The 14,947-nt window shown below is 42.5% G+C and overlaps 1 protein-coding gene across 1 annotated transcript in view; it reads right to left on the bottom strand.

The window, feature by feature from the left end:
* The window catches only part of pkd1a (polycystic kidney disease 1a), a 60,064-nt gene that overhangs the window by 28,505 nt on the left and 16,612 nt on the right, over positions 1 to 14,947 (bottom strand). Inside the window, exons 2-14 of the mRNA XM_058640197.1 lie at positions 14,354 to 14,425; positions 14,170 to 14,238; positions 13,279 to 13,350; positions 11,620 to 11,783; positions 10,496 to 10,746; positions 8,936 to 9,196; positions 8,389 to 8,557; positions 7,873 to 8,050; positions 4,881 to 5,095; positions 3,059 to 3,180; positions 2,802 to 2,952; positions 941 to 1,203; positions 253 to 633 (exon numbers count right to left, since the gene is read on the bottom strand). Of these exons, the coding sequence (XP_058496180.1) occupies positions 253 to 633; positions 941 to 1,203; positions 2,802 to 2,952; positions 3,059 to 3,180; positions 4,881 to 5,095; positions 7,873 to 8,050; positions 8,389 to 8,557; positions 8,936 to 9,196; positions 10,496 to 10,746; positions 11,620 to 11,783; positions 13,279 to 13,350; positions 14,170 to 14,238; positions 14,354 to 14,425 (2,368 nt within the window). The remainder of the gene's footprint in view (positions 1 to 252; positions 634 to 940; positions 1,204 to 2,801; positions 2,953 to 3,058; positions 3,181 to 4,880; positions 5,096 to 7,872; positions 8,051 to 8,388; positions 8,558 to 8,935; positions 9,197 to 10,495; positions 10,747 to 11,619; positions 11,784 to 13,278; positions 13,351 to 14,169; positions 14,239 to 14,353; positions 14,426 to 14,947) is intronic.

The raw sequence follows: 14,947 nt of genomic DNA, 5'->3' as shown, positions 1-14,947 counted from the left end.
CCAATTCTTACACACTAGACCTTTCGTAAGAATAATTTACCATTTAATTAATAGAACTATTTGAACAAAAGCTTCTATTACATGTAATTTAACACCAAAATGTTCAATCTGAATATTAGCTCTATCTGACTTGGGAGTCAAAAACTGCACAATGTATATATTTTATATTGTACATTTCTGTGTGGCCTCCTCACACTTGCTGATATCTGCCAGTTGCATGCTGGGAAATGACATGTTCCTCTGTTGTCTTACCAGCAGGCTGTACAGTCCAGGCTGGGGTAAACCAGCAGACAGTTGTGCTCCCTGCAGCTGGGTCTCACTGTGTCCCGCATAGAGCAATCGGACAGGGCAGACCGCGTCCTCCAGCCAGCCGCCCTCACCGTCCTGTACCAGCATCTCCACGTCCAGCTCTGGGTCAGGCAGAGGGTCAGCATCAGGTTCAGCCCATCTATCCGCCGACAGTCTGGTGTTGTTGTTCCAGAACCACTCCGACTGGTTGAGGACTAAAACAGGTTGTCGCCACAGTGAGTGTGAGGAGGACTGGCAGCGGAGTAAAGACTCGGGGCCAGCGTCGTGCTGCAGCGCGATGACGTCACCGCGCGAAACCAGGAGGTCCTCCAACCGTTCTTGTACCTGCGAAAGATGGGACCACGTGACCGGGAGAGTCTAAATTACAGGCAACAACAGATTACAGACATGCATGTGAAAGTAAGGTCGCACCTTCTCAAGTGTATTCTTTATCAAACCATCATAATCCGCTTCTATTGTTGCAATAACAGTGCAGACCTTGCACAACAGCTGCAGTCATTGAACTGTTTATCCTATCTGGCTGTAAACACTCTCTAACTAAAGCTGGAAGTCATCAACTTTTTCTGTTTCCAAAGCAAAAACACACACACACACACACACAAAAACTGGAGGCTAAAGTTAATCCTCTCACCACTACATGTGCAGCTGGTCCCGCAGGTAGAGTGAAGACCACCTCATTTTGCAGAGTGTAGCGGGGCCTCAGTGCCCCAGGGGGCAGGCGGTGAGTCTGGGTGCAGTTTGGACAGGACGATGGTTGGCAGGGACTAGACAGAGCCAAGCACCGGTGCTGGAAGGGACACCACTGCTCCAGCGGAGGACAAGAGGGCGGATCACTAGTCTTTGTGTTGTTTGGGACACAAACGGCCACTGGAGCACACGCTGGTCCTCCACAACCTGAAACACAAAAGGTACAGTATGTCTCTTTTACTACATTTATTAAAAGTCAGAATACAAAAGAAGCCAAATCTGTACCTGCCTGCTATTTAATTATAAAATAGATGAATAAATTAAAAATATACATTTTATATATTATAGTACAGGGTCATACATAGTTCATTAGAACAAATTTGTGTATAAAATGACACATTTTCTGGCCATTTCTGAAACTCCTGATTTTATTTTGAAAAGTTAAACCAGCCATTTCCAAAATATACAGCACATGTTTGATAAGTGAATCATAACTTCATCGTTGAAAAAAAGAATCCCCCGCCTATCCCACCTATAGGTCCTGACCCAGTCTCAATGATTTGTGTGTGTGCAGACTTACACTATGTCATGAAATATAATTAAAAAAAAAACATGTGTTTGGTGTAGGACTGCAACAATTCATCCATTATTGATTGACTGCTAAATTATTCACCAACTATTTTGATAATCAATGAATTGATTTTTCTGCTTCTTCGGTGTGAATATGTTTGGGATTCTTCTCCATAATTACAAAGAAATTATTAAAACCGTATAAAATATTTGAGTTCATGATCGTTTAAAAGTGTTGCAAGGGCACATTAAATTTATACAGTTCATCCTTGATCCAAGTGAACTTTTCCGTTCCACAACAACATTGTGACATTGATGTTCCTGAGAGTGTGACACACACACACACACACACACACATAGACGGAAGGACAACCTGAGAACGTAACGCCTCTAGCGACAACTGGTGGCAGCTGCCTCCAGCATAAAAACATTGGACAAACAAATCTGACCCTAAAGCTCTGGTCTCATTGTAGTTTTGCCTGACAGCTTACATCTGACAGGCCCAGCGGAGCGAAGCTGCAAATAAACCAAAGAATTACTGGATCAAATAAACAAATGTCCCAAAACACAAGTGTGCGATCATTTGTGTGTAATTACCACACTGGGCTCACTTCCAGCTCTGAGTGGGGTAGAGCAAACTTGCTATCTGCATCATTAATAATTGAGTTGCTTTACGCAATTATGTGTCCACTGTCTCCTGCTGATGCCTTCCCCAAATTATAAATGGACGCTTTTTCAGAAAATGTGCTTGAGTGTCCTTAACTAGCAACTCCTCTCTCTGTGAATTTGTCCCTCACATCTTCCGTGTGCACCTGTGTCTGCTTCTTTGTCTGCTGCACATCTTTCTACTTCGCCTCGGTGGAGATGTAACCCCCCCCCCCCCGAAAAAAAACATGAAAAGCATCTCAATTCTTTTTTCTTTTGCCATGTTTCAGCAAAGTGTTGCAGAGAGAGTCCTGTGGTGTTAGTCTGGACGGGGACAGGAAGGAGCTCAGAAGGGAGGTGACCTTGATTTGTCTCTCTTTCCTCCTCTTTTATTCTCTGTCTCCATCACTTTCACATTCATGTACCTAACAACTTCAGACAAGGTGGGTCAGTGTGTGTGTTATTGTTTTGCCATCTGAAAGGTGTGAGTGCAGGTGGCTTATATGTTTTCTTTGACACCAGCTGATATTCACCAGGAGTGTGTGGTTAATGTGGGTCAGTGTATGTCTGTGCTTTTGCATGCGACTCACTGGGCAGCAGCAGGTGCCGGCCTGGATGGTGACAATGTGGCCTGTACAGCTGGAATCGCACATGGATTTGTGAGCCCAGTTCCTGAGTGAGAAACTCCAGGGAGGACAGACGACCTGCCTGTACAAAGCTAAGCGCTGGGAACAGCAGCACCTGAGTGAGAAAGGAAAAAAAAACCTTAAGTTTAATACAAGTTCGAGCAGATCAGCCTGATACATGTACATCAAGAATATTAACAGGCTGAAACCTGACACCTCACCTCTATGCCACTGCTGGGAGGTCGTGGAGCAGTGAGTGGAGAAGTTGGGGCGCGCTGCAAAGGATTGTGGGAGGCAAACACAGGCAGCCCCACCATATAGATCCCTGCATCTGGCACACGCACTGTAGAGGCAGAAACAGAATGAAGCCAAAGTGACAAAAGGAGGAAAAGATGACACGAAATGACGACATTGACAGAGAGAGACGTGGAAAAATGGGAGAAAAGAGAAAAAACCTTCTAAAGAGACAGACCAAACTGAAGTGAGAAGTGAGAAGAATTCAAGACAAACTGACTGCGTGCTGACACAATCAAAAACTAAACAGACCAAAGAACTGAAAGTAGTTCATGACGAAGACACACAAACACACAGGGTATTCTTTGTGAGGACACTCATAGATATAATGACCTCACCCTGAGCCTAATTCTAACCTTAGTCCTCACATGGCATGGATCTGTGCCGCAGGTGCCCTCATGGTAAATTGCCATGGGGAATAATACACAACTCCTGATATGGACATCCTGGGGTTGTTTGTTTATATGTCACATATTCAGGCTTTAAACATTTTTTGTTTTTGTCTTCAAAGTTGTGATTAATTTTTATATCGCATGTAGTAGTGATATAAAGTAGCAATAATTGTGCAGAAGTCACAAAATAGACCATTTGTCTTTCATTTTGTTCATAAAAACGAGCCAAGTGAACTTTGAACTGTGACGAATTTCCAAATTTCCCTAAAATCAATCCGATTTTAAACATTCAATCCGAGTACTTTTTGCTGAGGTGTGTTTATATAGTTGGTGAAAATTAAAGATATAAACACTCCGTAATGCACATTCTTATAGCCTCTGTACGTTTTAACACTGTAATGGAATAAAAAGCAGCCGAAATGCCCCGTGTTCTAAGGGTTAACCTAAAACCAGGCCTTTATTCATGTACAGTCCCTCTAAAGTTGTGAGGAACTTCAGCCCACATGTCCTCTCAAAGACAGACATGTAAAAACACACAGTTCAGACGTCACTGACGGCTGAATTCTGCCTCATTAAGGCTCTTCCTGTGGAGCAAACCCACTTCCAAACCTAAGTGGTGAAAATTGGTTGCATCAGCACAGTATACATTTTTAATTTGCCTGCAACTATCAACACTAGGTATTTGGAAGGGAAGAAAAAATCAGTCAAACTGAGATTATTTTCATTGCTTAATATGATTTAACATCAATTAACATTAAGGTTAGCTGTTCATTTTAATAGTGGCTACCTGCCGTTTAAAACAGGAGCCACTTCAGGCTGACTATTATGGATAAAGTTTGCTTATTTTCCTCAGCATTCAGATTTTTTATTAAGACATTTTCAATTAACCTTGTGTTTTAGGTGACATCAATATTACATTACTCCAGTGCTCCACGCAGCAATGTTTCCTTTCATCTTTGCACTTCATCATGAAAATGATATATTACTCAGATGTAATCATAATGTGGGAAATGATGGAGGACTGTGCATGAACGCTTCGCACACAAGGAGCAATTTGAATCGAAGCCAAGTGTGCTCCTATTATAAAAGGTGCTTCAGGGAGCCAATTTCATAATTAGCTGCCATGGTTGTTTGATTTTTGCTCCTCCACGTCGTGTTTGTGCCACATCTTAATTTACAAGAAGTTTGACAACAAAGACAACAAAGAGAAGGAAAAAAAACAACAACAGCATTTCTGTGGAAACTGTGCCTCTGCTTTCTTCCTGTGATTAGGACTTTCTAGGTTACCGAAGTGCAGCATATTGTTTTGGATGTGCGTCAGTGTGTGTGTGGGTGTGTGTGGATGTGAGGAGCCTACCCTGAGGACTGTATTGGCAGACAAAGGCACGCTTGGCAGTGCATGGGTGTGAACTCGTCTGACCATGCTGATTGAGGGACACGCACACGTTTCCACGGGGGATCGGGGAACGAGGCGACGGGCCCTCCTCCCCATCCTGTGCGTCAGAGCCGTTCACCCAGTGCAGCTTTCCTGGAGAGTTAACATCACTCAAGCCCAGCCACACACCTCGTTCCCTGAGGCAGGAAGAGACAGGTAACACAGGTTAGCACAGCGACTGCTTGACAGCTAGGAAACTGTCTCATGCAAGCAATCGCTACCAAATGTGAGAGAAAATTCCACACGACATGATCATCAGACATTTAAAAAAAAAAAATGCCCGCATCGTCCGCGTAATTGTGAACTGTGCCGTTATACAAGACACAGCACAGCACACAAAACACGCTACAGTGACTCGACCCAAATCAATACATGTCACAATAGGTGACACTGAATTATGCACCAGCTGGCCTTCAGCAATCAATAAGTGCAGGGACGAGAGAGCAGGAAAATGGATTCTGATTGAACCCCCGGGGTAGATCCCAGAGGCGATGTCAGATAGGTAGTATGTCGCTGTGATTACGACACAATAATTGGATTTCCTCTCCACTAATGGACAGCACATTCCCACTTTATTATTTTTTTCCTGTCGAAACAGTTAAAGGTCAAGTGTGTAAGAGTGAGGTGTCATCTGAATGTAAGAGTTGTTGTATTTATTACCACAGACTGAGCCCTTTATATTTACGTTTTTTATTGGACAGACTCGAACTTCATGATAACGGAAGGCAACCATAGATTTTACTACATGCTGGGATGGAAAGGGGTGAGGTGGGAGAAATTCAGCTGCAACGAGAAACTTCACCAATAGATCTCTGTCGATGACGTCACCTCTTCACTGTCCACGGAGGTTCGCAAACCTGGGTGCCATTATGGACTCAACTCTATCATTTGACACACACATTAAATCTGTCACAAAATCTGCCTTTTTCCAAGTCTCCCGAATCCGGCCGTCGCTCCCTGATTCAGTCGCTCATCCATGCCTGGACTACTGCAATGCCGTCCTGTTTGGGGTCCCCAAGAAAACCCCTGAAGAGGCTCCAACACGTCCAGAACTCTGCTTCCAGGGTTCTCCCCCCACGCTGAAACAACTGCACTGGCTCCCCGTTAAGTTCTGGATCACGTTCAAGCTTCTCCTCCTCTGCTACAAGTCTTTCCATTCACTTGCTCCACATTATCTCTGCGACCTCCTCCATGTGCACCGTCCCTCGTGGAACCTGCGGTCTGCTGACCTCGGTCTCCTCTTCATCCCCAGCACCTGCAGGCAGACCTTTGGCAACAGGGCTTTCAGCGCCGCCGCTCCCTCGCTCAGGAATTCTGGAGTCGTTTCAATCACGGCTGAAGTGACACAAGTTTTTGCCACGTGATTGTTTGCCATTTTTCTGTTTTCCTACTTGTACAGCGCCCTTGGGTTTCATGAAAGCCACTTTATAAATAAGTAATTGTTATTATCGTTGTTAATAGATGTTGCTTAATCCCACACACTGTACCTTTAAAGTGAAAACAGCATGGCCTTCCTTCGAACTGTGTGACACACAGTCTCTATTGTATTGCACTGACAGAAATATTCACTAAAAGCTATTTTTCCATCTTGTATTCTTTCAGACTTTTCTACACTGGCTGACGACTCACATCTGTGAAAACGACATCTAAGAGAGACTGGACAGGGGGTTACAAAATACAAGCAGAGAGCGAACAAGAAAAAGGGTCTTTGTGGGGGAAAAAACAAGTTCCTTATATAAGCAAGGGGGTGGAGAAACATCCCTCCATCCGCAGCAGGTTTTCTTTTTTCTCTCTCCGCTCATTCACTTCAGTCTATGAGGGCAGGGCCTCTACCCTCACATTAACACACACACACGCCATGAACTCCTCCTTCCAGGGTGTCAAAGTAGCGATGCAGCTGTGCTAATACAGATGTGGTTTTTGCGACATTCTCCAACTTAATGGAGGCCGTCGGAGCAGCACAAGGTCATACGAAGTGTTTTTGACGCGAATGTTACACATTGTACTTTATACACACATGTACAGTATATAAAACAAAGACGCAATGCTTTTTCTTTTTTTTTCTTAAGATACTGCATTGTTGCCAAGGCAAAGCTCTGACGTCGTGCGTGGTGTGCACACACACACACACACACACACACACACACACACGCATCTGAACATGCGCCACACTGTGAGAACTACACAGCATTCCAGCATTTTAGTGCAGCCACAGAACAAGTGGAAACAAGAGACACAAAACGTAATAGATGAATACAACTTAATAAAGCAGAGCACTTGATTAACTTTAAGACAACACACATGAATTCAGACAAATAGGAGCTCATACAGTGACATGAGGGGAGAAGCTAGAAAACACACACAGCTTTCTAAACCGTGTACTTTTTCCATCTTCTTTTGTGTTTTTCACTGATTGAAAGGGAGACATCTCTTTTGTTGTCTGTGTTTTTTTGGCTCGCTCCAGGGATGTCAGACTGTCACAGATCTTGCAGGTTATCACCTCCATCGAGGATGTTTTTTTTTTTTTTGCTAGCGTTTGTTTATCTGTCTGTCTGTGAGCAGCATAACTCAGATAGTTCAGAACAGGTTTTTGATTTCATTTTCTGGGGATGTAGGTTATGGCTGAAGGACTAGATGAGAGTTTGATTGGTTAGGGGAGTGCACTGACACGGTGGGAAACTGGGTGTTTGTTTGATTTGTACCTGCTAACTTAATGCAGTGTCAAAGCTCTTCTTCTGAAGCAGAGAAATATGTGGCCATGTATCTATTTGTGTTAACAGCACACTGTAATACAAACAGGATTACTAATTACACAAGTAAGACTGAGAATAAACTCTAAAAAGCAATTCCACAGAGGGGAAAAACTGAAGTCCCATTTGTGTACTCTATAAAGACGAGGAAAAAAAACACTCACTGTGTGACTTTGGGTGCCAGCAGGTTACACAGAGCATCACTCCTGACTATCGCCAAATCCCCGCCACGGTCTGAACATTGTTGTCGAGCATCGCTCCAACTCAACTCCCCTGGAACTATCTGGAAACAGCGTGAGGACTCGGCGTGGTACACCCCATCTTTTGGACAGTGAGGGGAGGCTGGAGGAGGACAGATGGGAGACACGTTATTTCTGGGAACACAACCTCATTAAAAGATACAGCAGTCTTGCTGCTCAAAGAAAAAAACTCCTTGGTTGCAAAGAATTGAGTGCTTTTGAGGCCCTTTTTTAAATCCGAGCACACTTGTGCTGTTCTGAAAGCATTTCCATTTAAACAGAGCTGCCAGTTGAGAAGATAAAGTGACATTCAGAAAGGCTTTGTTCAGAGCAGAACAGAAATGGTGGCACAAAGCTAACAACTTCAGGCTGGCTGTTGATCACAGTGCGTGCCGATGGGTTTACTGGCAGTTCATCAGTGCAGAGTCATTATCCACTTACCTTTAGCAACCTGGACGCCATCGTTTGTGATCTTCCAGTTTACGTCCACACCAATGGCCCCCCAGCTGACAAGTGTGAACTCTAAGCTCTTATTGGCCACAACAAGAGACGGACAACGCAGCTCCAGCTTGGGAGGAACCGTCACCGTCACTTCTTTACGCGCAGAAACCTGAACATGAATACACAGCATGGAATTACAGAATGCATTAAAAGGGATAAAACTTGTTCTTTTTTAAAAGTGTATATAAACAGTGTAAGTAACAGTTGTATTTCAATAGTACTAATAATTATATATTTTTTTTTTTAGCTTTTCCAACTCAGTGTTCACTAAGCTACTGCCGTAAGAAAAGAAAATACCATTCTGGGGAAACTGGATTGCAGATAACATGAATAAACAATAATCAACGTCCAGTACTTTTTGCAGCAACTGCTACTTTCAGCTGTTTCTGTTTGTCAAGCTGGTGGAAATGTCATTATTCATGGGGAGAAAATGATTTTACAATATATCAGCTCTGTATCATGTCTTATAAATCGCATTCTCTTTCACCTCCTTGTTCCCAGCCCAGGCCATCACGCTGACGGCATATTGTCCGGGAAGCCCGTATTTATGAGTCGCTGTGGTCAGGCCGGTTCCTGTAGTGTTGACCCGCGATGAAAGATCACCAAAGTCCCAGGACAGCGTCACCGGAGTAACAGAGGAGACGGCTGCCAGAGTGATGGGGTCAAGGACACTTTGCAGCGGGAGAGGCTTCAGTGAGATGGAGAAGTCCACCGCAAAGACATCGTGAGCCAGAGTCCACCCACATTCCTGTCAATCAAAGGAGACCACGTGAGGAAGAGGAGGAGGAGGAGGAGGTTGTACAGTATTTAAATGTGAAATAGTCATTTATTTGCTGGAGAGTGTTCAGATGTTTGTGTGGTTTCACTGTTGCTGTTGTGATTTTTCAGTAGAAATGCAATTTTTCATTAAACTGATGAAGTAAAAATAATTTACAGTTGGGAGTTCTGGGTTTCTCTCGAGCAGGAAGCAGACGGTAGTTTGTTGGAAGGTTTAGATGGAATCCTTGATAATGTGTTTACAAAAGAACCTAAAAATATCCAATTCTTTAAGAGGACAGAGCACACAATTATTGGTCTCCTCATCAGTCCAGAAAAATGTTGCAGCCTGAACTTTGCCATGTTTTTCTAACTGTTTTTTATTCTTTTGTGTTGCAGCTTCAGGACTGAGACTAATGTGCCCTAAAGGTAAACATGCTGTAGTAGTTTGACTCCCAAACATGTTATCTGGTTGTGTTAATCCTACTTTAGAGTATTTAATGTAGTAGTGAAGTAGAATTCCTGTCGGACTAACATATGACATGTATTTTAAGTCAATTTTTTTAGCCCGACTAACACAATAATTCTTAATTTTCTAATGCCATATTTTAAAATTCTTTTATTTGTTTTTAAATCCCTTAATGGCCTTTCCCCACCCTACCTCTCTGAGCTGCTACACCCTCACACACCTTCCCGCTCTCTCAGGTCAGCTGATCAGCTGCTCCTGACTGTGCCAAAAACCAAACTCAAGCTCAGAGGGGACCGTGTATTTGCTGCTGTGGCCCCAAAACAGTGGAATGAAAAGCCTCCTCCTCCCTGCCTGTTTTTCAATCTCTTCTCAAAACTCACCTCTTTCTATTGGCTTTTGACACTATTTAAGTTGTTGATGTTATTTTCCATTTAAGTCTGTTTTTAGTTTCACTTATTTTATTTGACCTGTTTTTATTATGGTTTTTACATGTTTTAATTTATTGTAGTTGTTTTAGATGCATGTTATCGCCTCTTGTGAGCTATTATGCCCTATTATGCACTTTGGTTCACTGTGGCTGTTTTAGTGAAATTAGATTAAGATGGAGCGAGAGACATGGTGACTCTAATTAATATTCTTTAATTTATTCTAGTATTTTTTTTGTTATTTTCTGTGCACTCAGCTCCACTCTGATCACACACCCTGGTATATACAGTCATACAGTATTTCTGATTTTCCTTCACCGGAGGAAGCTACACGTACCGCAGTTTGAGAACCATGGCACCGGGTGATTATTAGTGGGACTCTGAGTGTGCCACGTACCTTCATAACGTGGGGGTTAGTGCAGGCGGCAGAACACTGAGATTCACTGATGAAGTTGGGCTCCGAGTTTGTGCTGCAGAGACACTCTTGTCTTGCCCCCAGGCCACCGTAGCGGTGTGATGCGGCAAAGCACACACTGTTACACTGCTCGCGTGTGAAGTTTCCCGGTGTGGAGGAAGAGAAGATAACAAGCTCACTCCGCCCCCCTCCTACACTGCTGCTGTCTTCAAGACATGCTGCGTAGTTCAGACCTGAGGAACAGACAAAAAAAAAAAATGTAAGGATGCCTTATCACAAATTAAATAATTGATGTCATATTTCATTTATTCTGTTAAGCAGCGTCAGACTTCCACTTCCACCAATAACCAGCAAAAGAGGTCAAATGGTTTATTGCATTGATGTCTGAAATTCCTGTCACAAAGAATTCATAACATAGAAGATTATTTTGTCCTTTTATCTGGGTTCTCAACCCAAAAGCAATTATTACGGATTTAGTCTGCCTGCTTATCATTGAGCATGCAGATGATGGATGTCTTTAATTCTTTCCATGAGCTGAGCCTCTCAGGCACCAGGATCAAAAACAGCTCACCCTTCACAAGAACTGCAAGAAAAACTTCATTTACTGCAAAAAAAAAAAAAAGGTGCCTCATTATTTCTTTCACTGTGCATATTTTTGTCATTTTTGCGACTTGGAAACTTGAAGATTAAATTTTTGCATTAATATATCAAAAAAACACCAAGACTAACATTTTATATTGTGTTGAAAAGTGTGCTTAAATTACACAAAATGTTTGGAACACTATCAAAATTCGTAGAAATGCACATTTCTGTTCACTGTTTCATTTGTGGCCCGCCTTGTTTTTAATGGCGTCATTCACTTTACCTTGGACCTGCTTTAACTTCCAGGGAAAACCCCTATGAAACATCAGAGAGAAGAAGGAAATATTTTTGTGTATTGGTCACTAATCTCACGACGACTCATTACTGTTTGCTGCACCTTCTGCTGCTGCTTAAAGCTCAAACACACACGGGAACCAAAGATTCCCATGATCCTACGCTGCTTCCCAGCTTCATCAAAGTCGCTCTTATGTTATTGTTTTGACTGAGAGATTTTTGGTTCATACCACAGGTGAGCAGGCTGACGTTGAGCAGCGGCTGGTGACGGAGTTCAGGAGGATGGCTGCAGAGCATGGCGTCCGGTCGCCGAACCCGCACGCCTTTCTCCTGGAGCCAGCTGACCAATCTGAACAGCTTACAGTCACAGTCAAAGGGGTTGCCGCTCAGGTCGCTAGAGAAGAGGACACAGGACAAAGAACTGGTGAAACGGTATCCATATCTGTGCTTTCTTTTCCAATTTCAATTTTCAGTTCTTGATAAAATTGAGGCGGATAAATAGTAACAGGAACAATAGATTTTAGTGGATCCCGCAGGAAGTGACAACCCTTTTTTGGTCATTAAACACATTCACAATGGAATGTCATCATTCATGCATTATGACCTTTACTTTTTCGGATGAAGATGATGAAGACAATGGTGCCATAACGTAAAAAATATAGGATATTTCATAAGAAAATGCACTCAACTGGACCTTTTCTCCATAACAGAACTGTTAAATGACTGAGCACCAGTTTGCCATCACGACCAGATGCCAACTTCACCTGTTTTGTTGCTTCCTGATCCAAATGTAATTGATTTGCTTGATTGTGTCACGCTTAATTTGAAAAGTAAGGCTGTGTCAAAACAATGCTGCTTTTGACACAGCTTTACATTGAAAACAACTTTCTAAACTTCAAACAACATTAAAATGAACCTTCTGTCATGAATGGTGACAAGCTCTCTCTCTCTCTCTCTCTCTCTCTCTCTCTCTCCAGCTCACCAGCTGAGAGCTGAAACCCGGCGTCCGGAGTGTACAACAGAAACCCGGAGACCAGAGCCTTGGTGTCAGACACAGTAAACAACGAGCCACTGGTGTGTTTTAAGTCCACTTGGAGCCGAAATCTGCGGCTAACAGCTGAGTGGCTAACAGCTGGTGCCGCCAAAAACAACTAGCGACAAAAAATATGCATTTGGTCAACAACTTTTATTTTGAAGTAACGAGTAACGAATATAGTTAAGGGAAATGTATCAGAGTAAAAGTATACATTTTATTTAGGAAATGTAGTGGAGTAAAAGTTGTCAGAAATATAAGTAACAAAGTAAAGTACAGATGTGTGAAAATTCTACTTAGGTACAATAACAAGATATTTGTACTTTTTTACATTACAACACTAACACTAAATTAGTATAACTAATGTGCTTTTCCTGCTACAAAGCAGCTTTCAATGAAACAAGATGAGATGAGACGAGATTGTCCTGATTAGTCTCCGCGGCAAAGATAAAGGTAAAAAAAAAAAATAAGAAACTGCAAAGGAAAGTGAAGGAAAAGGAGAGAGCAGAGTGTGGTGGTATATTATGGAGAAGGACAATAACCAAAATTGGAGTGACAGATCGAAAAGGAGATTTAAATTATTCAGGATCCCCTGAGGGTCACAGGGAGAGATGGAGCCAATCCCAGCTGACACAGGTCCTTCTTAACATCGTTGGTCTATACCTCCTCATTTATCGTATGTTTAGGGGAGGGAACTGTAAACATGCTGCTTTTAATTTAAGTATGCATGATGTACTGTATCTATATATGTCCATGTGTGTTTACATCAGGTGGGAGGGTATATATATATATATATATATATATACATATATAATAGAGATAGAGACAAACTAACAACGTATTGTGCTTTACTTACATTTGAGTCAAATTGCATAGGTTGTCACAGATTCTCTCTTCGATGGTGGTGATTTGGTTGTTGCTCAAATCTCTGAAGGGAAACAAAACGGACAAATCACTGTCACAGTCAAAGAGGTGCAAGACTTTTTTTTCTCTCCACTGGATGAAAGTTAAACGTTATTTTTTCCCGACTGTAAACACGTGAGGATTTTTAAAATGTAAATGACAATTCTCTATACACAGAAATGGCACTCAACATGTGCACAACACAACACATGAGTGAATGGCTGAATTAGAATTAAGCATTTTCAAAATTGTGATGTTTCTACACTTCTGCTCTCCACGTTTTGTTTCCATGCTGCTCTCCTTCATGTCTTTCACTCCTCCCTCTCCCTCCCTCTATCCAGTAGGATGCATAATGGGGCCGTTGTGTGGTGGTTTTGGAAGGAACTGATGGAAACCACCAGTCTCTCTCTCTCTCTCTCTCTCTCTCTCAAACACACACACACACACACGAACACATGTGCACGTACACACACACATATGCTTAAACACCCATCATTCAGTGGGTGGAAGAAATAAGGTAATGGATGAAGGAAGGGAGACATGGACAGATGGAGAGAGGGATAGAAGGAGGTAGTGGGAGCCTGGAGCAGTAAGCTGTAATTGAACTTAATTGTGCAGCGATTGGTGTGCGTGTGAGTGTGTGTGTGTGTGTGTGTGTTTTAATGTGAATGCTCTCTGGTTCAGCAAGCTCCCTCCTGGGATTTCTGCCTACTTAAATCCAGACTAAACCAAACCTTTCTCTCTCTCTCTCTCTTATTCATCTTCCTCCTTCTCCCTTCCTCCTCTCTCCTTCACTCCACTCCCAACCACAGACTTTCCAGGTCCTCAACTTCTCCAGACTTACACAACTGACAGTGGCCCACAGCAGAATATCCCTCTGGGGAGAACATTGATCCGATTCCCTTGAAGATACCTGACACATAGAGTATATAGACATAATTAAATGGAATCACAAAGGTTCTGATGGATCGATAGGGAATATAAAAGAACACAAACAGACAAATGCAGAAGGCCGTGTGTGTACTCACAGCTCTCGGAGGCCGGTGAGGCGATCTAACAGGCTGGTATCAAGGGAGGAGATGTGGTTCTTGGAAAGATCTCTGTGGAAACAAACCAAAATATCCACACTTAAAATGCAGTTTTAGGCCAAGATGATGTCATTTACCATACAACATGAATGGGTAAGTGCTAGGACATCAAATGTAATAATAGTAAAGGAGAGAGAGAAAGTGAAAGAGTTGGAACAAAAAAAAAAAACATAGAGTTGGCGATAAATAGAACCAGACACTCTAAATATGTGAGTGGCCGTGCCAAAGACCACAACGCTAAGGACAGGACAATAGAGAATCCTCTGGTTAATAATGCTTTAGTGATGACACATCATACAGCTGTTGTCGACTAAAAATGCCATACATCATCTTTTTTTTTTTTTTTTATTATGGAACAACAAAAAGAAATGTGACCCTTTACTTTTTCATTTGGTCCAGTCAATGTTTTCAACAGCTCAGGGCTCCAAACACATAAAATAGCAAAAAATAGTAATCCCTTTTTTATTTGTGGCGCAAGACATGATGGCACACATGTGTGTGCGCACGTGTGCACTTGTGTGTGTGTGTGTGTGT

This window comes from Solea solea, chromosome 10, assembly GCF_958295425.1.
Source record: "Solea solea chromosome 10, fSolSol10.1, whole genome shotgun sequence".
NCBI lineage: Eukaryota > Metazoa > Chordata > Actinopteri > Pleuronectiformes > Soleidae > Solea > Solea solea.
Note: the sequence above shows the minus strand (reverse complement) of the source record. Positions and strands in the feature narration are given on the sequence as shown.